At 22.7% G+C, this 26,323-nt stretch overlaps 7 protein-coding genes across 7 annotated transcripts; 3 read left to right on the top strand and 4 right to left on the bottom strand.

Moving 5' to 3' along the window:
• Nucleotides 1-2,241: 2,241 nt before the first annotated feature.
• Nucleotides 2,242-4,662, top strand: PBANKA_1417200 (conserved protein, unknown function; the record flags this gene model as incomplete). Its single annotated transcript, XM_034567503.1, has 1 exon — nucleotides 2,242-4,662. The coding sequence occupies one exon, from the start codon at nucleotides 2,242-2,244 to the stop codon at nucleotides 4,660-4,662; it is 2,421 nt and encodes an 806-aa protein (XP_034423994.1).
• A 503-nt stretch (nucleotides 4,663-5,165) lies between these two features.
• Nucleotides 5,166-6,890, bottom strand: PBANKA_1417100 (conserved Plasmodium protein, unknown function; the record flags this gene model as incomplete). The annotated part of the gene is made up of 1 exon (XM_034567502.1): nucleotides 5,166-6,890. One exon carries the CDS (start codon nucleotides 6,888-6,890, stop codon nucleotides 5,166-5,168), a length of 1,725 nt encoding a protein of 574 aa, XP_034423993.1.
• A 286-nt stretch (nucleotides 6,891-7,176) lies between these two features.
• Nucleotides 7,177-8,990, bottom strand: PBANKA_1417000 (conserved Plasmodium protein, unknown function; the record flags this gene model as incomplete). Its single annotated transcript, XM_034567501.1, has 8 exons — nucleotides 7,177-7,224; nucleotides 7,485-7,591; nucleotides 7,786-7,850; nucleotides 7,972-8,069; nucleotides 8,197-8,310; nucleotides 8,445-8,591; nucleotides 8,704-8,769; nucleotides 8,949-8,990. 8 exons carry the CDS (start codon nucleotides 8,988-8,990, stop codon nucleotides 7,177-7,179), a joined length of 687 nt encoding a protein of 228 aa, XP_034423992.1.
• Nucleotides 8,991-10,903: 1,913 nt separating this feature from the next.
• PBANKA_1416900 (structural maintenance of chromosomes protein 2, putative) lies at nucleotides 10,904-14,722 on the top strand (the record flags this gene model as incomplete). Its single annotated transcript, XM_034567500.1, has 2 exons — nucleotides 10,904-14,191; nucleotides 14,327-14,722. The coding sequence occupies 2 exons, from the start codon at nucleotides 10,904-10,906 to the stop codon at nucleotides 14,720-14,722; spliced, it is 3,684 nt and encodes a 1,227-aa protein (XP_034423991.1).
• An 873-nt stretch (nucleotides 14,723-15,595) lies between these two features.
• PBANKA_1416800 (conserved Plasmodium protein, unknown function) lies at nucleotides 15,596-20,128 on the bottom strand (the record flags this gene model as incomplete). Its single annotated transcript, XM_034567499.1, has 1 exon — nucleotides 15,596-20,128. One exon carries the CDS (start codon nucleotides 20,126-20,128, stop codon nucleotides 15,596-15,598), a length of 4,533 nt encoding a protein of 1,510 aa, XP_034423990.1.
• A 1,871-nt stretch (nucleotides 20,129-21,999) lies between these two features.
• PBANKA_1416700 (glycerol-3-phosphate 1-O-acyltransferase) lies at nucleotides 22,000-23,217 on the bottom strand (the record flags this gene model as incomplete). The annotated part of the gene is made up of 1 exon (XM_034567498.1): nucleotides 22,000-23,217. The coding sequence occupies one exon, from the start codon at nucleotides 23,215-23,217 to the stop codon at nucleotides 22,000-22,002; it is 1,218 nt and encodes a 405-aa protein (XP_034423989.1).
• Nucleotides 23,218-24,643: 1,426 nt separating this feature from the next.
• On the top strand, nucleotides 24,644-25,219 carry PBANKA_1416600 (ferredoxin, putative; the record flags this gene model as incomplete). Its single annotated transcript, XM_034567497.1, has 1 exon — nucleotides 24,644-25,219. One exon carries the CDS (start codon nucleotides 24,644-24,646, stop codon nucleotides 25,217-25,219), a length of 576 nt encoding a protein of 191 aa, XP_034423988.1.
• Nucleotides 25,220-26,323: the final 1,104 nt, after the last annotated feature.

Here is a 26,323-nt window from a genome sequence, read left to right as displayed (position 1 = left end):
AATTATTTACGACCCTTTAAAAAAAGGAAGTTTATATTTACATTTGTACATTATACACATGTGCATATAAAGAAGCATTATTTTGAAAAATAATAAAAGGCATATTTAATATATGCATACATTTATTTTATTTTTTTACCTTATTTTATCATTTTTTTATAACAAAACTATAATAAAAAAAATTTAATTTGTCTAATTAATAGTTAAGTTTTTAAAAATCTATAAAATTTCTATGAAATACCATATATTAATTTTCTTATTCGATTCAGTATATATGTTTATGTTATAAGAGCATTTTATAAAAATAATCATAATATAATTAAAGAGGAAACAAAAACTGTTTTAAAAATATTATTAAATTGTAAAAAATATTATTTGTACACACATAAATAATCAATGAACCTTGGAAAATTTCTTCGCAATTCTTTATCTTTTTATGCACGTAATTTCTTCCCCCTAAAACAACATTACTTATAGGAAAATTAACACGAAAAAAAATAATTTATATTTTTCTCTTAAAATGGCAAAAAAAGAAAAACTAAAATAAATATAAACAAAAAATAGAAATAAAAAAAAATTCAACATAATTAAATTCAACTGAAATATGATTGTTTATAAACACGTTTTGAAACACATATTTGTTTTTTTTTAATTATTTTAAAGACACGTCTGATTTGAATGAGAATTGTTCTTACATTTATCCAAATACATATAATAAAAATAAAATTAATATATGCTTGCGATTTTTTATCATTATTATTTGCACTATCTCTTTTTTTAAAAATTATTTTAATAATAAAATTTAAATGAATCACATAAACTTCATTAAAAATTATTTTTTTTTTAATATATTAATGCTATGTGAAAAAGACTTTAATTTTGTTTTAATGGTAAAAACTAAGTTTATTTTTTTTAAAATTCTATAATAGCACAATCGATTTTTGTATAATAAAAATATAAGTACACTTTCTGTTTATCTTTATTGATTTGTATATTATACACATATTTGTTTATTTTAGTAGGTGTAAAAAAATTATTTTTTATTATTATTATTATTTTTGTCCACACTTTTCTATGTTTACTTTTTTATCAAATTTGTTTTTATATTTTATAAATCTGCAAAAATATATATTTGTCTTAAATTATTTAACTACAATATATATCATCGATTTTACTGTTACAGATTATTAAATTTGTTTGACTATAATAAAGCATTTAAAATGTTATATATACACACATATAATTAGTTCAACTTATTTAATTTGTATATTTTTATAGTACTTTAATTCATTTATTTTTGCTTTCTCCATTATGAAATTTGTTATAATCCATACTTTACCATTTTAAATTAAAAAAAACACACAAATTAATCATATAATAATAGTATATATATAATACTTTTTTGATGTTGCCGACTTAATCTATTACCTATATTTTGTGTTTGTGAAAATTTTATTATTTTTTTAATAAATTATTGATGATTTATAAACATTTATTTTTAATTAATAATAAATTATAAGCAATGTTTTATAATTTTACAGATTTTTACTAAGCATTGTGGTAAGCATTTTTAATATAAAAACCTGAATATATATAAGAAATAAATTATACTTTAATTCATATATATACTCCAAAATAAAATAAAATGTATGCATTTACACGCACACATACACTCATGTATGTAGAATAAAACATTTATTTTAAATGTTACATAAATATACACAATTGTATTTATGTAACATATGTCTTACACATGTTTTTGCATTGGTTTCTTTAAATTTTTGTCTGTATATGCAAACTTATATAGATTAATTATACATATAAACCATAAAGACACAATAATATTTTAAATAAATTAAAAAAAATAAAGAATTAGCATCTTATTAGAAGTATGCAAAACTGAAGAATAAACTTAGAGAAAAAAATTTTGATATATTAAATACTTTTAATTTGTATAATGAACGACATAGAATATTTACCTCTTCATTAAAAAATATAAATAATTAAATTATAAAACGACGCAACTAATTAAATGAAATTAAAAATAAAAACACAAATTATATTTGAACAATAGCAGATTGAATCAGTGTCGCCAATACAATACATATGACTATTTCTCAACTGAACGAAAAACACAAAATAACTCAAAAATAAATTTTGTGGTTGTTTCCATTAGTGCATATATAATGTGTGTAATGTATAGTTACATATAAAAATAATAATTGCGGAATATAAAACAAGATGAAAAATACATCGTTTGGCTTTTTACCAAATAAAGTAGTCATGTCGAGAAAGCCTATTGATATTTATCCTAACATATCAGATAGTGATAAATTAAATAATGGAAATACAAATGAATATTCATATAAAATGGTGCCCCATGTTTATAAAAGAACAACCAGTTCATTTCCAATATTTGATGACAATAATCTAGTTTATAATCCTAACAGAGTTAATATAAAACCGATGAGACCCCCACATAATAATAACAATTTTCATTATCCTTTAGTATACGGACAAAAAAAAAATAATTGTTTAAATTCTTGTTCATGCATGAAGAAAAGTAATTCAAACGTTTGTAATAAAATAAATAAAGAAAATAATAAAAATAATGAACGAAGGCGTATAAATGATTTTATTCCTATATTATTTAATAACAAAAAAATATTAGTATCAAATGTGTTTGATAATGTTCATAATAAATATCCCGTGCCTAACTTAGAAGCTAGCAATTCAAGTTATAATTTTAATCACAATTTATTCACACATTCTGGAGGATATGTTTCTATTGATCATCAAAATCGAAGTAGAAGTAGCAATGATAGTGCACCTCGTGATAATAATAATAATGATGGAAAAAATATTTATGGGAACATTCTGTGTGGAAAAGGTGGCAATATAATAAACCACAAAAATACAGAAGTGCTTAAAAAAAATATAATAAAAGATAAAACTCGTGAATCATCTAAAATCCCTCAAATAAACGATTTAATTAATCAAAAAGATTTAGAAATTAAAGATCTTGAAACAAAAATCGAAAAAGAAAAATTAGAACATGAAATAAAAGACACAGTATTAGATAACAATAAATTAAAAGAAAAATTGTTAGATCAAAAAATAAAATATGAAGAAACTTTAAAACACTTGAAAAAAGTAGAAAATGAAAAAAGAACATTAAAATCAAATTTGCATGTTAGAGATAAAGTTTTAGAAAAATTAGAAAAAGAAATAGGGTCCGTTGATAATGAAAATGAGTTGTTACTTAAGATAAAAGAAAATTCAGATTTGACTGATATACACAAAGTTTTTAAATTGCTTCATGATAAAGAAAATGGTGAAAAAAATCAAGATTATCATAAAAAAAATCATAATATTAAAAGCATTAGCTATGCTGATGATACAACTAAGAATATTGCCAATGATATAGAAAATAATCGAAATACCAAAAATAATGAGAGTAGTAAAGGAGATAAAACAATAGAAGAATTTCGATGGTATAAAACAATTAGCACATTTGATGGTGCTGATACTGAAAACTATGATGTAGATATGAATGATAAAAAAGAAGAAATAGATGAAAAAAATGATACGAATTTTCTAAAAGCAACAATTATAAAAATGGACAAAGAAATACATAAATTGAAAGAAGAAAATAAGAATGTAAATTTTAAATATCAAAACACTTTTGAAGCATTAACTGAGTTAAGAAAAGATACATTAGAATATATGGAGTCAATTGTTTCTCGTGATATGAGAATAGGATATATGGAAAGTATGCTTCAAAAATGTGAAAAAGACTTAGAAAAATTAAAGGATAATTTTAAAAAAGAAGAAACAAATAATAGAGAAAAAATTGCAAAATTAAGATCCGAAATTAAAATATTAGAAAACCAATCTTCACATCTTCGACATATGATCCAAGAAAAGGATTCAGAAATAGTTTTATTAAAAAACGAAATTGTTCGTAATGATATTTTACTAAAACAATATGAAGAAAGAAATAAAGAGCTTCAAAGTGAATTAAGATTAATGTGTAATAATTTAGAAAATGTTATTGACGCTTCAAATAAAAAAGATATATTTATGGATCAATTAGAAAGACAAATAAGGGAAAATGAAATACACAGGCAAAATGCCTATTTAAAAGAAGTTGCAAAAAATAGAAAAGCACATGTTAATATGAAATTTAAAGAAATTTTATTTGATAAATCTGCAAAAACACAAGTAGACGAATTTAGAAATTTAAAAAAAGAATTATATCTAAATAAAATACAAATTGAAAAAGCAAAAGAAGCTTTTGGAATGCTCAAAATATCTTCAAACCGCGAATCTATGCCAAGAAAGAAGAAAGTTATAAAAAAGAAGAGTATTCGAAGCCTTTCCGAAAATAGTTCAGGAAAATACACAGAAAATAGCTCTGGGAAATATACAGAAGGTAGCACTGAAAACATTACAGAAAATTGTCATGAAAACGGGGCAGAGAATAATCCATCTGATTACAAAATAAATTTCACAAAAAAAAATAATAATAATAATAAATTGGGTTTGAAGACACCAATAGATTCTATACCAGGCCGCAAATTATCGAATTCAGTAGCTAAAAAAAATACAAAAAAAATGACAAAGAAATTAATAAATGTGGAAGAGGAAAAATTAGTATAGTGAAAAAAAATACATTCCATATAAATATATATGCATGATTGCATTTAAGAAATGGAAAAATATTTCGAAAAATCAAGGGTGACGAACAAATAAAAAGACCTAAATATAGTATATATATATTCAACTCGATGGCATGTGCACGTGTATGATGCGATATCTACGCAAGCATTTGCAATTATATTCAATAGTACAAAATTATTTTCTTTCATTTCGATTTTAATAGGTATGATGTTAGCTAAAATATATATTACTTAGTATTTTTCATGTAATTAATTATAATTGTTTTCCCCCATTTTTTTAATCATATACAACTGTTTTAATGTTTTTGTTAACATATATAATAGTGATCATCGAAAGTTTGAAATATTAAATTAAAAGAAAATAAAAAAACAAAAAATATATATATGAGTAATGTTATCACATAATACGCATACTTGCATATGGGTATAAATTTATATTATCAAGATCATAGTGAAATGAATTTCATTCATGATTTATAGAATTTAGTTCCAAAATGGTACATTTTTATCGGGTACACATTTCCATTCTTCTTCTAAAATTAGTTTTGTTTTTTTTTTTATCCATCTTGGTTTCCAATCTTGACTTAACCAAAGCCATTTTCCTGATTTTCCTCTTTTCATCATTGGTCTTCCACCTTTAATTGCGCGCGTGTGTGGAAATTTAACGACTTTAAATATTTTATCAGTAAATGAAAATTGTAATTTGCTTAAAAATGTTATAACACTGGAATTATATGCGCCTAAATATAAAATCAAATTTTCAATAAGTATTTTTGATTTTTTTGTATCTATATTTTTTAGAGGAAAAGTTAATTTATATGATTCTAAAGCACAATCCATAGAATTATCATGTTGCTTTATATCTAAATATTTTATAGCTAATATTCTATATATCCTACTTAAATAAATTATTTTTATATTATCTATTTCTTTATTTTTTTTGATTTTATTTGTACTATTAACTATATGGTTTTCTTTGTGTGTAATATTAGGGTCATTTATAAGTGTGCTGATTTTATTTTTATCGATATTTCCTGATAATAATTCTTCAATGTTTTTAATTTTTTTTAAATGTATATTTTTAAAATTGTCTAAAGACATAATTGGTTCATTAAAATTAATTAACTTTAAATCATTTCTTATGCTATTCAGGGCATTACTATTTTCTATATTTTTTTTTAATTCAATGAGTTTTTCAATCGATAAAAAATTTTCAATGCCGTTTTCAGGGGTATCATTAATGCTACTATTTTCAAATAAGCACAGAAATCCTCTTGTTGCTATTTTACTATAATGCTCGTTTATGCTTATGTACGAAATGTGATTATTAAATATTTCATTTAATAACAATTTAATATTATCGAGATTTTTTATCTTTTGATTTATTAACATTTCTAATTTTTTAAATGTAACATAACTAGAGCATTCATACTTTATGTGTATATTGCTTAATATCCCATCTTGGGTTAGTGTGTGCCCTTCATAAGTTATTTTATTATGGCCATTTAAAATTATACTATGATTAGCATCATTTTTATCATTAGAAACATTTTCAATTTCGAAAGGGATAGTTTCTTTATTTATATCATTGGATATTGATTTCGATTTGTAATTTTGTAGCTGTTCTGAACTGTCCTCCTCTTTTAAGAGTTCATCTTCTCTAAGGAGAAAATCATTTATATTGCAAACATAATTTAAGGGGGTAAAATAACTATGATATCTTCGTAATATTTCTTTTAATTCATTTTTATTATTTAATCCATTTCCTGATATTTCACAAACCAGTTTATTTTTATATCGTAGTTGTATTAATGGAATTGACTTTATGTGAAAATTTTGCACTAATATATTATTATTATTTATATTTAATTTAAAAAAAGGCAATTTCTTATTTTTATTAGTATTTATTTGCTCTATAATGCCTTGCTCTTGAAAAACATCCATTAACTTATTAAAAAAATTTAAAGACACATATGAATAATCAGCATATGCATATAGTAAAATACTTTTCTCTTTTTTTATTATGGTATTATAATTGTAATCATTTATTTCTATGCATTCAAAAAGGTTGTTGAAATTTTTGTAACGTGGTATGAAATTGTTGAAATGCCGTTTTTTTTTTAAAAATAAAAATGAATATCCTTTATTATTGATATTTTTTAAATACAAAGAGGGAACACATTTATTTAGATATTTATATGTCTTCATATTTATATATATTTACATTTATGCTTATTCAGAGATATGTTTGTGTACGTATGTTTTTTTTAAACATGTTCTAAATGTAACACATTGCATCTATTCCTTTCCATAATTTTTGTTACCCCCTTTTATATTATTTTACCCATTTTAGTTGTGTAAAACATTTATGAAAGAAACAAAACACCAAATTAAAGCTTACTATTTTATTATTACGCAAATTAAATATCATAAATTATGGTATATTTTTACAAACTATCCTCAATGAATACTTCTGTTTTTTTATATAATTTCTCTATCTCATTAATGATATATTCATTTTTTCCTCCAATTTTTTAGTTAGCTAAAATAAAAAAAAATAAAAAAAATTATACCAAATATAGTAAAATATCTTTATTATTTAAAAATAATGTGATTATTTATAATTTTTTTAAATGAAGGAAATATAAATATAAAATTCTTCGAAATTACAAGCATGATAAAAATATCGAGAGAAATAAAATGGTAATAATAGTTGCACATATAATGGGATCATATCAATCCCCCAAAAAACAAAACATAAATAATGGAAAATGTAGAACGATTAATTAGCTTGAATTTTACCGTATCGATGTAAAAACAAATATTCATAATTTTGTTATTCATCACACTTTGGTCACAGTATTGATTTTCATTTTCTTCGTTAATATCAATTTTTAGATTGTTCAGCTCTAATAAAAATGAATGTATGTATTATCGTTTTAAAATTATTATAAGAATTTGTACATTTCACATAAAAATAATAACACAATGTCCTGTATTTCAAAGTATATATTTCAAAAAAATGCGATAGCAAATTGTGCATAATTTGGTCTACACATATAAATATACTATATAAATATAAAATTTGCATTGAATATATTACCCTGAATAATGAAGTTTTGAAACTCATATATATTTTTATCCTTTTCATTATAATTTTCCAATAATCTAGGTATAAAAATGTAAATAATGCATTACTTTATTATACCTTTATATATAGTTCGAAAGAATTATATAGATACTAGCATTACTAAAATGTATTATATTTATAAAAGAAGCATAAGTATACCTTGATATATTTTTTTTGTATTTATTCTTTATTAAATTTATGATTTTTGTTTTTTCCTTCAATTCTGATTCTAAGTACATTTTATCCTTTTCTATATCCTAAAATACATAAAAGATGATTTTCCTTTGTATGGCATATTATTTATACACCCTCTTAATACCATGAGGGCATGTATTTTATTTCCAGTGTATCAATTGTTTTGTTATATTTTTTATTTAATAGTACTTCTATATTTTTCCTTAAGTTCATATTTTCAGAAATGAGAATCTCTGTCTCTTGTAACTCTGTGTTTCTGATTTTGATCATCCTTCTGTATGTCTTGCAGACATTCGATATGTCCTTTACACGAAAAAAAATATGTAAAGATTTTATATATAGGCAATAGTATGTAAAAGCTGATGTAGATATGACATATTAAAAATTTCTTTATGTACTTAGACAATATAAATTATTTTAATGGTTATTTTTTTTACTACTATTTTTTCATTAAGTTTGGAAATATGTTCTTTTAAATCTTTATTTTCCTTTTTTATTTCAAACAAATTATCTTTAAGCTTTTCCTTTTCCTCGGTTATTTCATGTATTTTACTTTCCTTTTCAATATATGCACATTCTAAATTCTAATTATGACAGAAAAATTGTTATACATGCCATATGTAAGCAATGCTTGCAAACCATAATATAAAATAATTTTAACACATTATTATTTCTTCAATTTTTTCGTGAATATACCTCTATTTTTTTTTGAAGAGCTTCGGTTTCTTTCTTAAGGACAGTTTTTTCATGATTAGATTTATTCTTTTAGTATACATGGAAAATATATGAAAACAAATGTTAATAACAAAATATATATGCTTAAGAATGGTTAGATTAGCTTATATTATTAATATACGCACGAAACTTATATATAAATATCCTATATTATATATGTGCATAATATGCACTTAAATATAGACCAATTTGCATTGATGATTAACCAGAAGATTTTTATATTTTTCTTCTAATATTAAATATTCCATTTTAGCATAAACTCATTGGTTGCATTTGTTTGTGTTGTATCAGGTATATAAATACATATCTACAAAGAAACAAAAAATACATATATATATATATATATTACTGGGTGCCTTAGCATTGTTTATTTGCAGCTTTAATTTATTTTATATTCAATGGTTTTTAAATAGAGGAATATGCACATTCATAAGGTATAGTGGAATATATTTAAAAAAATATCATATTAAAAAAGTGGTATTCATTTGTGTTATATATATATACATATGCTTTTTCCTTCATTATTTTTTCTACTATAAGTTATTGTGTTATGCATTATATATATGCATAGAGAAAACGTCTATAAGTTTTCTTTGAATTGGTAAATTGTTAATAACACTAAGGAAAAAAAATATTATATTGGTTTATATTTTTCAAAGTTTATATATTTTATTTATAAAATAATATGTTTTGAAAACTATAAAAATTGGTATATGATTTATTCCTTAAAATATTACGCGAGCAACTAAATGATAAAATGCATACATTCATATACACAAAGGACTATATAAAAAAGATTGAGAACAGATTTTTGTCGCAAAATATGTTAATACCATTTGTTTACAAAAGTTATAATAAATATATTTGTAGTCAATCGATACTCAGACACCATAATTTTTTTTTAAGTTATTTGAATAGACATTAAGAGGAATAATGATATCAATGTTGTATATATATATATATATATATATTTTTTGGGGGGTTCAAGATACAAAATAGGAGACTGATTTTCTATCTAATTATTAAATGGTCTGTTGTATATATTATTTATCGCTTTTACATATCATTTGCTTATAGTTATATTTTTACACGTGGGTATTATATATATATTTTTTTTTTTTGAATTACTATGCCTTTTTATTTAAGAATACATATTGATGCAAAATTATCATGTATTCTGTTATATACAAAAAAAAATAATGTAAATATTTTTTAATATTTTGCTTCAAATTAAAAAAAAAAAAATATATTTTTTTTTATGTTAATATATTCCAAATTATTTTTCTCAAAGTAGTCTTACAATACATGTTACTTTCATTTTGATTTAAGCTACAAATGATTGTTTGTGTTAAATATTTTTAGCTACATAATATATATAAATAAATATTTTTCATTTAAAAATATTTTTATGCTTGATATCTCTATAATTACTTTATTAATTTATGATAAATAAGAGACATGATAACGTTTTTTTTACGTATTTTATCTTTTTATTATTTTTTTGTCTTTGTGCATAATTTATATTTTAAGAATTCAATACGTAAAAACATTACATATATTATTTGTTCATATGCATACATATAATAATATATTTGCCAGAAAATTAAATTGTTAAATTATATATTTAAAAACTTAAGAAAAATAATAGTTACAAAACAATGAAAGTCTGGGGAAAATAAGCTATTAAATGTGTATAATGATTGATAATACATATACACACACCTTATATATGTACTTAAATATAAAATTTGTTACGATACCATTCTGTTTGTAAATTTATTGGCTCGAGAAACACAAAATATATTGTTTGCTTGTCTATCTGTCAATTATTTTATCATTAAATAATAACACAAAAAACATTTTGATATTTTTTTTTCCTCAGTGAGCTATTGAAATTTAAAAATTTTAAAAATATCATACTTATAAAATTTATGAAAATAAATACAAAGTTCTTAATATTTTAAGGGGGATTCATAATGTGATTATTCCAATGTGTAATTGGGTGAAATATATAGTATAATGTATATAAAAAATAATATAATCATAGTGTGTATAAAAAAGAGAGAGAACATATACAAGGCAAGTATATAACACGAAAAGTTGCTAAGTTTACTTATAATTAAAATAGGAAATAGAAGAAAATACAGTTAAACCAAAGGAAATGCACATTGAAGAGATAATTTTGGATGGCTTTAAAAGCTATCCAACAAAAACGGTAATTGGGCCCTTCCATCCACAGTTTAATGCAATAACAGGGTTAAATGGTAGTGGTAAATCAAATGTGTTAGATGCGATTTGTTTCGTTATGGGAATAAATAATTTGAATTTAATTCGAGTTAACAGATTAGATGAACTTATATATAAACAAGGCCAGGCAGGAATAACCAAAGGTAGCGTGACGATAAAATTTAACAATGAAGAAAAACCAAGCCCATTACAAGAGCCATATAGGGATATGAAAACAATTACTATTACAAGACAGATAATGCTAGGGGGTAGAAATAGATATTTATTAAATAGCCATAATGCTAAACCAAAGGATATTAGTGATTTTTTTCAATCATTAAAATTAAATATTAATAATCCTCATTTTTTAATTATGCAAGGTAAAATAACAAAAGTTATAAATATGAAACCAGTAGAGCTTCTCGGTTTAATAGAAGAATCGAGTGGAACAAAACTTTATGAAGTCAAAAGAACAAATGCGATAAAATTAATGGTAAAAAAAGATCAGAAATTAGAGGAAATAAATAAAGTATTAGTAGAAGAGATTGAGCCAACTTTAATAAAATTAAAAAAGGAAAAAGAAGAATATAATAAATTTATAAGCAATAACGAAGAAATTGAAAAGTATGAAAAGTTAGATATATCTTATAAATATTATGTAGCTAAAAATATAATGATAAAAAACCAAGAAAAAATTGAAGAATGCACAAATGAACAAAATTCTATAGAAAGTAATATAAACAGTATAAATTATGAGATCGAAAAATATAAAAGTGATAAAGACAAATTGGTTGATGAAACTGCCATTGCAAATGAGCCCATAAAATTACTTATAAAGGAAAAAGAAGAATTGGAGAAAAAAATATCAAACTTAAAATCAGAGATTAAAATTGAAACTAAAGAAAAGGAAAAAGAGAGAAAAAAAAGGGAAGATATTAAAAAAGAGATAAAATTTATAGAAAAAAAATTAAATGATTACGAAAAGAATGATGAAAAAAATAATAAAACGTTGAGAGATTACGAAAACTTAAGAAATAAGATACAAACTTTAAGAGATGAATTGAATGAAAAACAAAGGACAATTAATTGTTTACTTAGTGGTGGTATTAGTAATGATAATGCTGAAGGGAATAATAATGGAAATCAATATAATGGGTCTTTTAGAGATCAATTAAAAAATTATAAAACAGACCTAAGTAAGACTGAGACAAAAATAAATAACTTGTTACAAAATAGCAAACATTTAGAAAAGGAAATAATTTCATTAAAAAATCAAAGGAAAAAATATGAAAAGGAATTTAACGAAATAAATAAAGAAAAAATTGCAGAAGAGAAAAAAAAAGAGGGAGCAGAAAAACAATTAGAAAAAATCAACTCACAGCATAAAAATTTTGAAGATATGGCAAATTTACAAAAAGATAAATATAATTTACGTAATGAATTAGATAAATTGAATCAAGAAATTCAGATTTTAAAAAATTTAATTAATAATGTTAAAATTGATTTTAAAATACCAAATAATATGAAAGAATCAGATGTCTATGGTCAAATATATAAATTAATTAAAATAAAAAAGGATTATGAAAATACTTCACTAGCTATTCATTTAATATTAGGAGGTAAATTATCCTATATTTTAGTACAAAATAAAGAAAACAGCAAAAAATTGTTCGAATATAACAACTTCTCACAAAGTAACAGACGGGTTACATTGTTACCATTAAAAGATTGTATTGTTGGTCGAGATTTAAATGAAAAATCTGTTGAAGAATGCAGAAAAGAATTAGGTCTTGATGCAAAGGATAAAAAAGATGTAATTTATTTCTTAGATATAATGGATTATGATAAGAGATTTGAAAAACTTGTAAAATATTTATTTAATGGAACTATTATATGTTCAAATGTTGAATTGTGCAAAAAAATTACTTACAATTCTAATAAAAAATGTTCTTATCCAACTATCACATTGGAAGGTGACAAATTCGATACTTCTGGGAGCATGTCTGGGGGTTCGAATAAAAATATAAATTTATTTTTACAACATTATGAAAAATATCAAAATATAAAAAAGAATTATCTTTCAAAAGAAGAAGAGATAACAAAAATAAACAACAAATTAATCGCTTTCGAAAAAGGAGAAGAGGAAAAAAGGAAAATAAATAAAGATATTCAAATTATATCTAACAACTTAAGTAATATAGAAAATAGAATTGAAACAAGTAAATATGGATGTTTAAGCAAAAAAATAGACAATGCCAAAGATGAGATTGAAAAAGGAAGAGAGGAATTAAAAACATTGTATGATGATCAAAAAAGATTAAATGAAATTATACGGAAACTTGAAAAAGATATAACAGATTATGAAAATAATAAAGATAAAAAAGAAGAAGATTTAAAAGATAGCATTAAAAAATTAAAAAATAAAATTAAACAATTAGAAACAGAGGAAAATAAAAAAAAAGAACAAGTAGATGATTTATTAATGCAAATCGAAAATTTTAAAAAACAAGTTGAAAAAGAAAGAAATGATTTAATTATTGCAGATGCTACAATAACTGATATTGAAAATAAAATAGTGGATATACAGAAAAATATAGATATAGAAAATGAGAATTTAAAAGAGCTCGAAAATAAAATTGTTCAACTACAAATAAGTTTTGGTTCATACGAAAATGAAATTAAACAAGTTGTTAAAAAAATAGAAGATTTAGAAAAAAAAAAAACAAACTATGCGTTAGACCTAAAAAAATTAGACAATAAATTAATAGATATAAAAAAAGATTTTAAATCAGCAAATGATACTGTCAATTATTTGAATAAAACTCATGTATGGATAGAATCATATGAATCATTATTTAATAAAAAATATACATCTTATGATTTTGAAAATTTTAAGCATGATGCTATACAAAAAAAAATTCAAGCATTACAAAATGAGCAAAACAAACTATCCATTAATATCAACAGAAAAGCAGTTCAAATGTATGAACAAGTTCAAGTAGATTATAAAGATTTAATAACCAAAAAATCTCAAGTTGAGGAAGATAAAAAAAAAATACAAGAAGTCATAGCAGATCTTGATGTAAAGAAAAGTGAAAGTTTGCTAACAATGTATCAACAAATTAATGAATATTTTCAGGCAATATTTTCAACACTTCTTCCAAATTCTCAAGCAAAGCTAAGTATTATCGATGGCGATTTGGCCAATGGACTGGAAATGAAAGTAAGAAATTCATATATGAATGATCATTTAATTTGCATTCTATCTTTGTACTCCCCATCTCGTTTTATATGACTAGATATTTGCTCAACATTTTACATACAAACATATTTTTTTCCTTTTCTGGTTTCTTTTTAGATCGCATTTAACAACAACTGGAAAGATTCTTTAACAGAATTGAGTGGAGGTCAAAGAAGTCTTTTAGCTTTATCATTAATTCTTGCAATATTAAAAGTGAGAACGGTTCCCATGTACATTTTAGATGAAATTGATGCGGCATTGGATTTAAATCATACTCAAAATATTGGAGATATGATAAGAACGCAATTTCCAAATTCACAGTTCATTATTGTTTCATTAAAAGAAGGCATGTTTTCTCATGCAGATGTTTTATTTAAGATGAGATTTATTGATGGTATTTCAACTGTCAATAGGCATTCATTAGATGTTAGACAGTGTGCAAACAAAAAAGAAATCGGCGATGTAAAAAAAAGAAGAGTTACAATTCACGAAAGAGAACCTGAAGATGATTAATCAATAAATATCCACTAATGAAAAGTTACTTTTAAAATATATCTTGTGTAATGTATATCTATACATTTACACACTTGTATTTTCAATTTTGAATAAATGATTTTAATGCATGAATCTAGTCTCATTGTAATATGTACAGATTCTAATTAGGTTTGAGATTCTTTTATATTTATTATTTTTTGACGACATTATTAATATTACGAAAAAAAGAAAATAATAAAAATGAATAAGTTAAGCATGATTTTTTCAAAATGATATTTTATTTTTTTTCTTTGTGACAATTTAATACGAATGGATTTATCCATTCATTCTTGCATACGCTGATTTGTGCTTAATACACATGCATATATATAATGATCGGCTCTTGTTTTATTTTTTTAATTTTTACTCGTGGAATATTTCCAAGGAAAAAGAATAAAACTGCATGTTTTTTTATTTAAAAATTTTTCATAATAATATAATGTTTTGAAAATTAAAAATTTTTAAACATTATGGGTTTACACCGAATTAATATAGAAGGGTTTCAAAAATAGGTATGTTTAATTCAAATAAAAACAATAAGAAATTTGAAATAGTTAAAAAGAAAAGGTATACAAATATATTAGAAAATTTGTCAAATGATAAAGTTCACAAAATTATTACTAAAAAATGAAGCGAAAAATAGAAAAACAAAGAGATTTGATTAATTCATGAATTGTCATGAATCATATAACTACGATGGTTTTTATTTTATTCTTTATCTTCAGTTTTTTTCTCACATTTTTGTTTCCTTTTTTGTAATTGCATATATTCTGTGAAATGTCTTATAGGAAAAGACAAAGGTATGTGTATGGAGACGCCAGTTTTTGTTTGTTTTCATTCACGATTATTCGATTAATAGCTGCTTAATACAATTTTAGAAATAATATGGATTATATCATCGGTTATCACTTTTTTCATTGTATCGGTTATAGATTGCAAATGAAAATAAGTTGATATTCGATGCCTTGCATTATATTGATCATAATAAAATTTATCATCATATTTATTAGTAAATACTATAATATTACTTTCTAGATTTACTGCTAGATATTTTTTATTTTTTAAATTAAATATATGAACATATAAATGATTTATTTCTTTATTATATTTCATACATTTTTCTATTACAAAATGAGAATCTAAAAAGTTTTCAATTTTATCATTTTTAGAATGAGTAGCAATTAATTTGTCATTTGATATGCAAAAATAGCTTCCTTTTATATTACTGTTTTTATCTAACAATAATTTGTTTATATTTCCTTTTGGTAGTGTCCCTTTATATTGAAATGTTACTAAGCTGGCTTGATTGTGTTCGAATTTGTTATTAGACATTTTAATAAATTGATTCTCTTTTTTTAAATCGTTATGATTAGTTTGTTTAAAATTGGCATTAAACTTGCGAAGATAATTTTTTTCTTCTACTTTGATAAAATTGTGATTTTCTATTTCTACAGAATCGTTTGGGAATTTATTAAGAATATCATCATTGTAATAATTATTATCCATTTTGGTTTGTTCATTCATTGTTTTTTCATCAGAATTAATATTAAAACTATTAGTATTGCTCATATTGCTAGTAGATTGCATTTTTATTTTATTTGAATTTTCGGAAGCATAATTATTTATACTTGATATATTACTATCCATTAAGTATTCATCTATGTTTGTAGAATTGCTTAGCATATCTTGTTCTTCATTTTTATTTTGTGTGCTCGTTTTTTTTTCGATCAAATTATTACTTGATTCTATTTCTATAATTTGGGGAAAATATTTTTCTTCTCCTTTATTGTTTTTTTCATTTTGGGATGAATCATTACTTTTATCATATATGTACTCACTATTAGGAGATAATTGTGATTCTTCACTTTTTAAATTGATATCAAATTCTCCATTTATTTTTTTTTCAAAAGTATTATATATATTGTCTTGGTCATCCAATTTTTCATTTATAAAAATAGTGTTATTGTTACGTGAATGTAATTTATTAACATTTTTTATGTAATTCCTTGAAAGGGTCTTTGAAGAATTACTAGCATCTTTATCTTTCACATTAATGTTATCTTTTATGTCTAAATAATCTTTATTTTTCATTTGATTAGGAGTTTGTTCATGTTTTTCGTTATACCAATTATATATGTCATTGAAATATCCATACACATAATTCCAAACTGAGCTATTACTTTGATCATCATTTAATTTATTAATATCATTTTCATTAATGTAATAATTATAACTATATTCACTATTTATTATATGCATATTAAAAAATCCAATATTTTTTCCTATTATAACTTTATCAAATTCATCAATAAAATGTGGTTCTACATCTAAAAACATATCCTCCATACATGCAACATTAATACTATAAATTTTTATTTCCTCGTTTAGTATTTGATTCAAAATTTGGATTTCTTTAATTTTATTTATTACATTTCCATTTATTACGATTTTATTAGCTATATGTTTGAGCAATGTATAAAACTGTGTTGAAAAAATATTCTGCTCATTATTATAATCTTTTCTTTTTGCCATATTTTTGTTTGAGGAGTTTTCAAAAAACATTTTGCAAATATATTCTGCACATGTGTCAATTTTCGCTTCTTCAATTCCTTTCTCTCGATCCCATATAGTATCCTCGTAAATCGAGATAAGTTCATCTACGCCTTCATCCTGAATAAATATTTCCACAAAACTTTTTAATAAATTATCCATAAACGAATGATCATATATATCATAATCTGTTCGACAATTTGTGTTGTCATCCAAAATGATTGCATCCTCTTTTTCCTTTATTTTATATTCACTTGTCAAAAATTCAATATACAACTTTTGAAAGAAATTAAAATGAGGTTGTTCCGTATAATTGGGATCGTGTAATTTTAATAACTCATTTTCTATATATGAATTACCGGCATTTTGATTTTTTGCAATAGAATATATTTTATCTTCACCGTTTAATTTAAACCGTGAATAATTGTATGAATAATAAGATGTATTAAAATCAGAAAGATTATATTTATTATTTTTGTTTTCATTTATTTTATTATACATTTTTTGATCATAAAATGGAATAGAATTATTTTTTAACCTAATCATATTCAACTTAAAATTGTCTGTATTTAAGGAATCAGATGCTTTTATATTTTTTTCATTTCCTCCTTTTTGAAAGAAGCCATTTTTTCCTGGATAATTCGCTTTCCAATGGATATTCTCTAAATCGGTTACTTTGCTCTTATTTTCGCTTAAATTGTAAGGGCCATTATTATTTTCACTAATATTTTTAATACCTTTGTTAATGTCTACTGCTTGATTATTTCTGTCCCCGTGGGCCCATTCTTTTTTTTCTTGTAAAGCTAATTTCATTTGCTGTTCCGAAATGTATAACATTAAAATATATTTTTCCTCTGTATTTAAATTGTTTGTATTTAGACCAATTTTTTTAAAATCAATATTATATATATCAAAGTTTTCAACTTTAACATTTTCGATATTCGTAATATTATTATTATGTAATAGTTTTTTTTTTATAATTTTTATTTTTTTTTTAATATCTATTTTTTCCTTTTCATCGTCAGTGCTTTGTGTAGTACAAGAATCACATGAACTTTCTCCTTCAAGGTTTTCATAAAAGCTTATGTCTTTAAATGATTTTGCTCTTTGGGAAGTATTATCACAATTCAAGGTAGGAACAACAGATGATACTTCTTTTCCATTACTGTTACGATTTGGAGTATTTAACGTCATACTCTTTTTAAATAATTTTGATATATTGTTTTTAATTTTTTCACGATTTGTTATATTATCACTTTCAGATTTTTTCATATTCAATGGATTATTTCTGTCTAATATGAAAAGACCACCTTTATAATCTTCCCGAGCCCACATTATTTTATTTTGATTATTTACATTTAATAATTTATCATTTATATTTGTTTTTAAAGTGCTAAAACTAGTTGACATTTCTTTATTTAGCCAAAAAGACTCTAACTCATTTTCTTTTGTTTCATCTATTTCAGAGTCATCATATATTTTTATATTCATTAAATCTTCTGACATTTTAGAATTATTATTTTTTGAATTTTTTGCATTCCAAATTTTATTATTAATAAGAGTATCATCTTTAATTTGTTCATCTTTTATACTTGTTGTAAAAATTTCCTCGTTTATTTGCGTGCTATAATTTTGTATTACAATATTATCATTTAATGTATTTGTTTCATTAATTTTTTCCGCAGTGTAACAATTTAATTCATTTATTTTGCAGTCCATCTCGTTCTTCTTTTTTTCACTTATTTCCGATTCTTTAAAGGAAGTAAGACAATTGGCGGAATAATGTTTTTGTAAATTTTTCACACTAGAATTATTCTCCTCATGGTGCTCTAATTCCACAATAATATCTTTACTATTTTCGGAATGATAAAAGCTTGTATTTTTATGAATATCCTTATTTTGTGGTGAAGTGTTTATATATTTTTTTTCTACTTCTTCAATATCATTTTCAATGGTATGCACTTTTTTTTGAACTATGCCAGCAGTGTCACTTTGCTGTATTACAATTCTTTGTATCATTATCTCTTCTTCAGAATTTTTCTTTTGTAATAAATTTACAATATGGTTAGTGGTATTATTATGAAAACTTGTTTTATTTTGTATCTTACGAATATTTAAATCGCTTTGTTTTTTTTGAGAATTCATAGATAATTTTTCAAATTTTGTTTTAATTTCAGTATTTTTTTTTCTTAAATCTAGTATACTTAATTCGTTGTTTATTTTATTTGATATACAATTTTCATTTAAATTTTCTTTTTTTTTTTTTTTTCTAAAGCTCGTATTTTTTCCCTCATCATTATTATTATATATTAATAAGTCATCAATCAAGTCGTCTTCATTGTGTGTTAATTTTTTTTTTAATAAATTAAAATTTTTATTATCACCAAAATTTGTTTTTTCTTCGGTATTTTTATTTTCTTTTATATTTATTAAATTCATCTCTGTATTTTGTTTATTATAATTAATATTTTCACATGTGCTTCTGTCTCCATTTTTAATTTTAGTTTCCTCAATTTTTTCGTGATCATTTATGTTACCAAAAGTTTCCATATTTGGCTTATTCATGAGATTGCCTTTGTTATCAATACAACTCTCATACTCATTTTTTTCCATATAGTCTGCCTCATTTTTATATCCTTCGAAATTATAATAGTCCAAAGGAAATTTATTATTTTTTATTTCTGAGTGAATACCATTTTGAAAAATATTTGTTTGGTATGCACTACCTTCTTTATATTTTGCGTTTTCTTCGTTTGCTTCAGTTAACTGTGTTTTGTGATCATCTTCATATTTTTTGGATATACTGAAATTTTCATTTAAATTATCATTCATCATTATTTATTTTTTAGTTTAGTCATTAAGAAATCCTTTGCAAAATATCCACTGCATATTAATTTTTCTGGAATCTTTCTTGAAATATGTGTGTATATTATATTTGATGTAACCCAGGTTGGGTATTTGATACTTCTTTATATATATATAAAGCGAATAGACCTATAAATATATTGGTATAATGTAATGTTTCATGTAAATAGTGTTATTAAATCCATTTAGTATGTCTAGACAATTATTGTTACAATTCAGTTGATATATATGTGAATGTGGTGTGTGTATATATTTTTCAAATTAAAAGATAAAATAGTTCCGAAAAAAATAATACGAAATAGTGTGGTTAAAATGTTATCAATTAAATATAACGTTAATATTATTACAATATTAAGTTATTAACATGTAAAAAATAATATTATATTAAAAAAATTATAAAAACATCAGTATTTTAAAAATGTATTATAAGGGCTGTACTCTATGCATACAATAAGTTTCGGCTTATGTAAAATCTATAATTAACTGTGTTTTAATAAAAAAAATAATTTATATATAAAATGAAATGCAATAATTATAAAAAATAAATGTTACTTATTTTTACATAATTTTTGTCTATAAAATACGGTGTTACAACAAAAAAAATTAATTAAATCACATACAAATTTTATACTGATATAATACAAAGACAGCTTTTTGTTAATTTATATTTTTTAACTGAATTTAATTAGGGTTGCACTTCACTCTCCCTTTTTGTCTTTTTTTCTTTGAGATAACTCGTTTAAAAACTTTTTGTAGCAAACAATATCAATACGTGTAAAGAGAAAAAATAGCATAAACAAATTTATAGTCAGTTAGTGTAAATATATATTCGTGTAAATAAAAAAGACGTTTAAAAATAATGAAAAAAACATGGCTATTTATTTGTTGTAAAAAATATAATTTATCACAATATACAAAAAGGGGTAATATTATATTTACTTTTTTAAATATATGTTATTTGATTAGACAATTTTTTTAATTTGTTTTAATAGTAATTAAAAAAAAATAATAATAAAGGTGTATATTCACTGATTTTTCGACGTTGTTTTCGATTTTAATGAATTGAAAATATTTTATTGGCTAACCAAAAAAAAAATCTCTTAACATACATTTGTATGCATTAATAGTTATTTTTTTAAATAATATAAGAATATAAAATAAGAACAAATTAAACCATAAAAAAATAAAGAAAAGAACTTTTGATATATTTTCCATTTTTCTTTAAAAGAGTATGAAATAAAAGTTGAATGCTTTGCACAACCTTATTAGTAACATTTTAAAAAAAAAACTCAATTTTGCTCTTTAAAAAAAAGTTAATTGAAGCACCAATTTTTATATACGTATATATTACAACATGCATAAATAACATTTTTATTAAATATTCTCTTTTCTTGTAGTGCAATTTTTATGTTGAGAATAGACATACAAATATTTTCTTGTTTTATTTACACATACATAATTATTTTGCACAATTATGAGCATTAATATAAAGACATACATGATGGGATGAATACATATACATCGATAAACTTATTATCCAGTTGTAAGGATTATTCACTCATATATTATTTTATTTATTATTTTATAATTGTCTTGTTTTTTTATTATAAAAAAAGTTATTTAATAAACACAATAAAATAAAAAAGATATAAACCAACCATGGCTTTTTTAAAATAGCGGTAAAACAATTTTATTTAAGCCAAAAATGGTGATATATATATGTATATTCATGTAAAGATATTTTAAAAATAGGATGATTATTTTTTGTCATAGTCCATTTCCCTTCATAAAATTGAAAGAAATTAATAAAAGTAATAAATTCAATTACATTGATAAAATAGTTATATCTTCTTATATAGATCATTAACATAGTCATAAATTTTGTACGTTATTTCATTTTCGCCCATTTGCGGATAAATATCAAAAATATCATCTCCTAAATTCAGTCCAACTGGAGAGTATGAGCATGATCTTTCTTTTTCAATTTCGTCAATATCAATTGTGTTTGGTGGTGGGCAAATGTTATAGGTGTTTAAAGCCATTCCCACAAAATGAGTTTTTACATTTGATCTTTTTGCAAATATATTAAATGTTTTTATGATTTTAGGATCAAATGGGGAAATTTGAATTTCATTATCTTGGCTTTTCCTATCTCTCCCTCCACTTGGTGCTACCCATATAATAGTTTTCCCTAAACTTAACATATTTTTTAAAGCGTTAAGTGATTTATGATTGAATAATATTTTTTCTTCTTTTAAATGAGGCGGATATTCAATATATTTTTTTGAATAAATACACAATATATTAGCAGAAACAGTGAACGGGCGTGACAGAGGATCGACTCTAATTTTATGACCGCCAATGAATACCATATTTCTTGATATATTTTCAGCATTGTTAATATGGAAATAATATTTTATTATATTTGCATCAGCTTCAATATGATGATTACTAAATATAAATACATTGTGTCCTTGTTCTATCCAATTATTAATTTTTTTAATATTGTTAGTTCCCAAAAATCGAGAATTTTTTTGGTCTATTAATGGTAACCAAAATTCTAATGACCATTCATATAAGCTTTCATCATATTTATGTACATTATGAAAAGAATAATATCTATATTTTTTAAATGTTTCAATATATTTTAAAAACAATTTTAAAAAAATTTCAGGCGAACAAGAATTATGCTTTTTAATTTCGTGATAATATTTTTCTATAAATCCCAAAAATGTTTGAATGTGGCTTATATTGTCACTGTTTTCTTTCTTTAACAATTCTAATTCGTTACAAATTATCTCATATGTTTCATCATATGTCTTTTTATTTAAAGAAATATTATTAAATATTTGATTATTTTTATCAGTTAAATATGAAGGATATTTATTGCTGTTATTATTTTTTTGTCTAAATGGAAATAAATGCTTATTATTTTGATACTCAGAAAAATAATATGTTTTTACATAAAGAAATGATTTATTTTTTATGTTTTCAACTATGGTTATTTTAAAAATCACGAAAAATAATAAGAATGATACTGATTTATGCAAATAGCCCATCATTTTTAGGAATCACAATATTAACAATGTTATAGGTCAAACTTTAAGGCACGATTCAAGATGATTACTTGTTAACATATATATATATCGTATAAATACGCATCGACTAAAATAAGCTAACACATGCATGTATTATGTTGGAATAGATATATAATTCACCATTTGATTAAAACATCATGTAATCACGATTATTAATTTTTTTAATTTTATTTGCAAAATTTGTTTTTTTTGATTAAATACATATTTATTTATTGTATGTATGTATGTATGTATATGTGTTGTATACCAATTTTTTTCATTCTGTATAAAACAATATGATGCTTTCTCTTTTCATATATGTCGTTGACGCTTTAAATACCTCTTATTATTGTTCAAGATGGTTTTCATTTTTTTTTTCATTTCTCTTAACAGTTCAGCAGATAATTTTTTGCACACCCATTTTTCATTGTTGTATATACAAATACAGATGATTAACAATTGTATATTATAGCCCTATTACTATTTTTTGTGAATTTTATATGCCCGTGCATATTAAGAGAAACACTTGTGTATATATTCATATTAACATATTATATTTTTCACCTTTTCTAAGAATAATAAAATTTAAAAATATTATATAAAAATTATTAAATTTATTATTTCATATATTGATTGTAAAAAAAAATAAAATTTTTTTTTAATAGTATATTAAAAATTGCTGTCATTAATAAAATTTTGAATAGAAAACCAAAGAATCAAACAAAACAATAAATAACTGACATTCATTTTTTATAATAAAATGAAAAATAAATTATGTAGAACGCAGCTATATTTTATATTTGTTTCTTTATATATAAATAATATTACTGAGCAGGATGAATATATGATTAAGCTATTAATACATTAGTGGTGAAGATTATAAAGAAAAAGGCAAAATATACTAATGTATACATTACACGGTTATACATTTGTTTTTATGCATATTTTTACAATAAAAAGGCTTTTTTTCAAATTTATGCCCTATAAATTAGTTTACTGAAAAATTATATATATTGAAACAAAATAGAAGAATCAAAAAAATATGTATGTCATTTTTCCTTGGGAAGCGTAGCTGTACTTAATAAAGAAAAGTGGTTAGTAAAAAGCTTTATAATTGTAAAGGAAAATACTTGATAAATTTAAAAAGTGAATATTTAGTGTGAACTTCAAAGATTACTGTATTAGTGAATAGTAACATACAACTAATGTGGCTATTTTGATAAAATTTTTAAATATTTAAAGAAAACATAAAGTTAATCAATTCCATAGGCGCAAGGAAATATGTTTGAAAGGCGTTATAGTACAAGCATCATATAAATCTGTGTGTGCTACCATATAAGTTTTCTATGCATGTATACATACACACATATATAAACATTGTTTATGCAAATAAGCTAGCTTAAAAATAATGAGAGTAGCACTATTTTTTTTATATTATATATTTTTTTTTAAACAAAATAATACATACAAATTAAATAATAATCCTCCTCCCTTAAATTATATGTATGGTAATAAACTAATTATAAATATCCCGAGAAATCGAGTATGCGTAAGGCTTATAAATAATTTACCTAATGGTAGTAAACATTCTGTTTTTCTTATGAACAGCAATAAATTTAATTTGAAAATTGGCTGTGACCATAATATCAATAAGAGAAGATATTCGGTGTCTCCTAACCCGGGTAAATTGTTTTATAATATAACATTAAGAACAAATGATGGAGAGAAAAAAATTGAATGTGAAGAAGATGAATATATATTAGACGCCAGTGAAAGGCAAAATGTCGAATTGCCTTATAGCTGCAGAGGTGGTAGTTGTTCTACATGTGCAGCAAAATTAATTGAAGGAGAAGTTGATAATGAAGAACAAAGCTATTTAGACGATGAGCAACTAAAAAAAAAATATATTCTTCTATGTACATGCTATCCCAAATCAGATTGTGTCATTGAAACGCATAAAGAAGATGAACTTCATGATATGTAATATTTGGTATATGTATATATTTGTTCATATGAAATATTTGGAGTATATGTCTAAGCAGGAAAAGGATAGCCTTTAAAAGTTATTCTGGATTTTTCGCTCTAAATGAGGTGGGTAGCGCGAAGTTTTTTAATTTATTTTGACAAAGGGAAATATAAAATCCCAATTTGAAGATGGGGAGTATAAGTATCAATGTTGTTTCCTCAAAATGCTTGTAAAAGACACTTTTTTTACAGTTTCGCATCATTATTTTATTTATATTATATTGTTTTTTTATCGATTTTATTATATTTTTTTTGTATGCGTTTACATGCTTTAAAATATTATACAATTACATCTTAGACCTATATTGATACCAACGATTAATAATTACATCAAAATATGGATAAACACTTTAACAAATACTCTTTGGAATTAGTATATATGTTTATCCTTGAATGTTATGTATGTTTAACAACGCATTTATATGTACTAACAAATAAAAGTAGAATATGATAGGGGTAACCTTCTCCAACCTCAAAAGGTGTGGTGCACTTAAAGTGCATGTTATATTTCTAGTGTTTAAAACATAAAAGAATAAAGAAAAAGCGAAATTGTGAAAGAAAATAGTAGCAAGAAGCAAAATTCCATTTTTGGAATTGTTTACTATATATATTTTGAATAATGTATACATTGCTATTGGATATTATAAATTATTTACTATTGGTAATTTTGCTTTATTTTTTCGAAAATAAAAAAAAAGAACTAAATTTTGAAAACTATGTCATATATATGAATAATATACATTGGTATATATATAGTTAAAATTGAATAAAAAACACAAACATTTGATAAATATCACAGCAACCTGGATAGACAAATATTTTAGTAAAATTATAACTGTCGGGGGGATAAAACATATAAGGAATGAATAATAAATTATACAAAAGTATAAGTATAAAATAAAAACTTTATATAAATTACAATGTTTTTAAAGGTGAACATTTTTCCCCGTCTCACAAAAAAAATGATTGCAATAAAAAGGGTTGTACACTTTTATAATTAAAAAAATAGGAACATAATTTTATATGAAGATTTTCATTCTATTTTTTCATATTATAATTTTAT

The sequence above is a fragment of the Plasmodium berghei genome (assembly GCF_900002375.2).
Source record: "Plasmodium berghei ANKA genome assembly, chromosome: 14".
Taxonomy (NCBI): Eukaryota; Apicomplexa; class Aconoidasida; order Haemosporida; family Plasmodiidae; genus Plasmodium; species Plasmodium berghei.
Note: the sequence above shows the minus strand (reverse complement) of the source record. Positions and strands in the feature narration are given on the sequence as shown.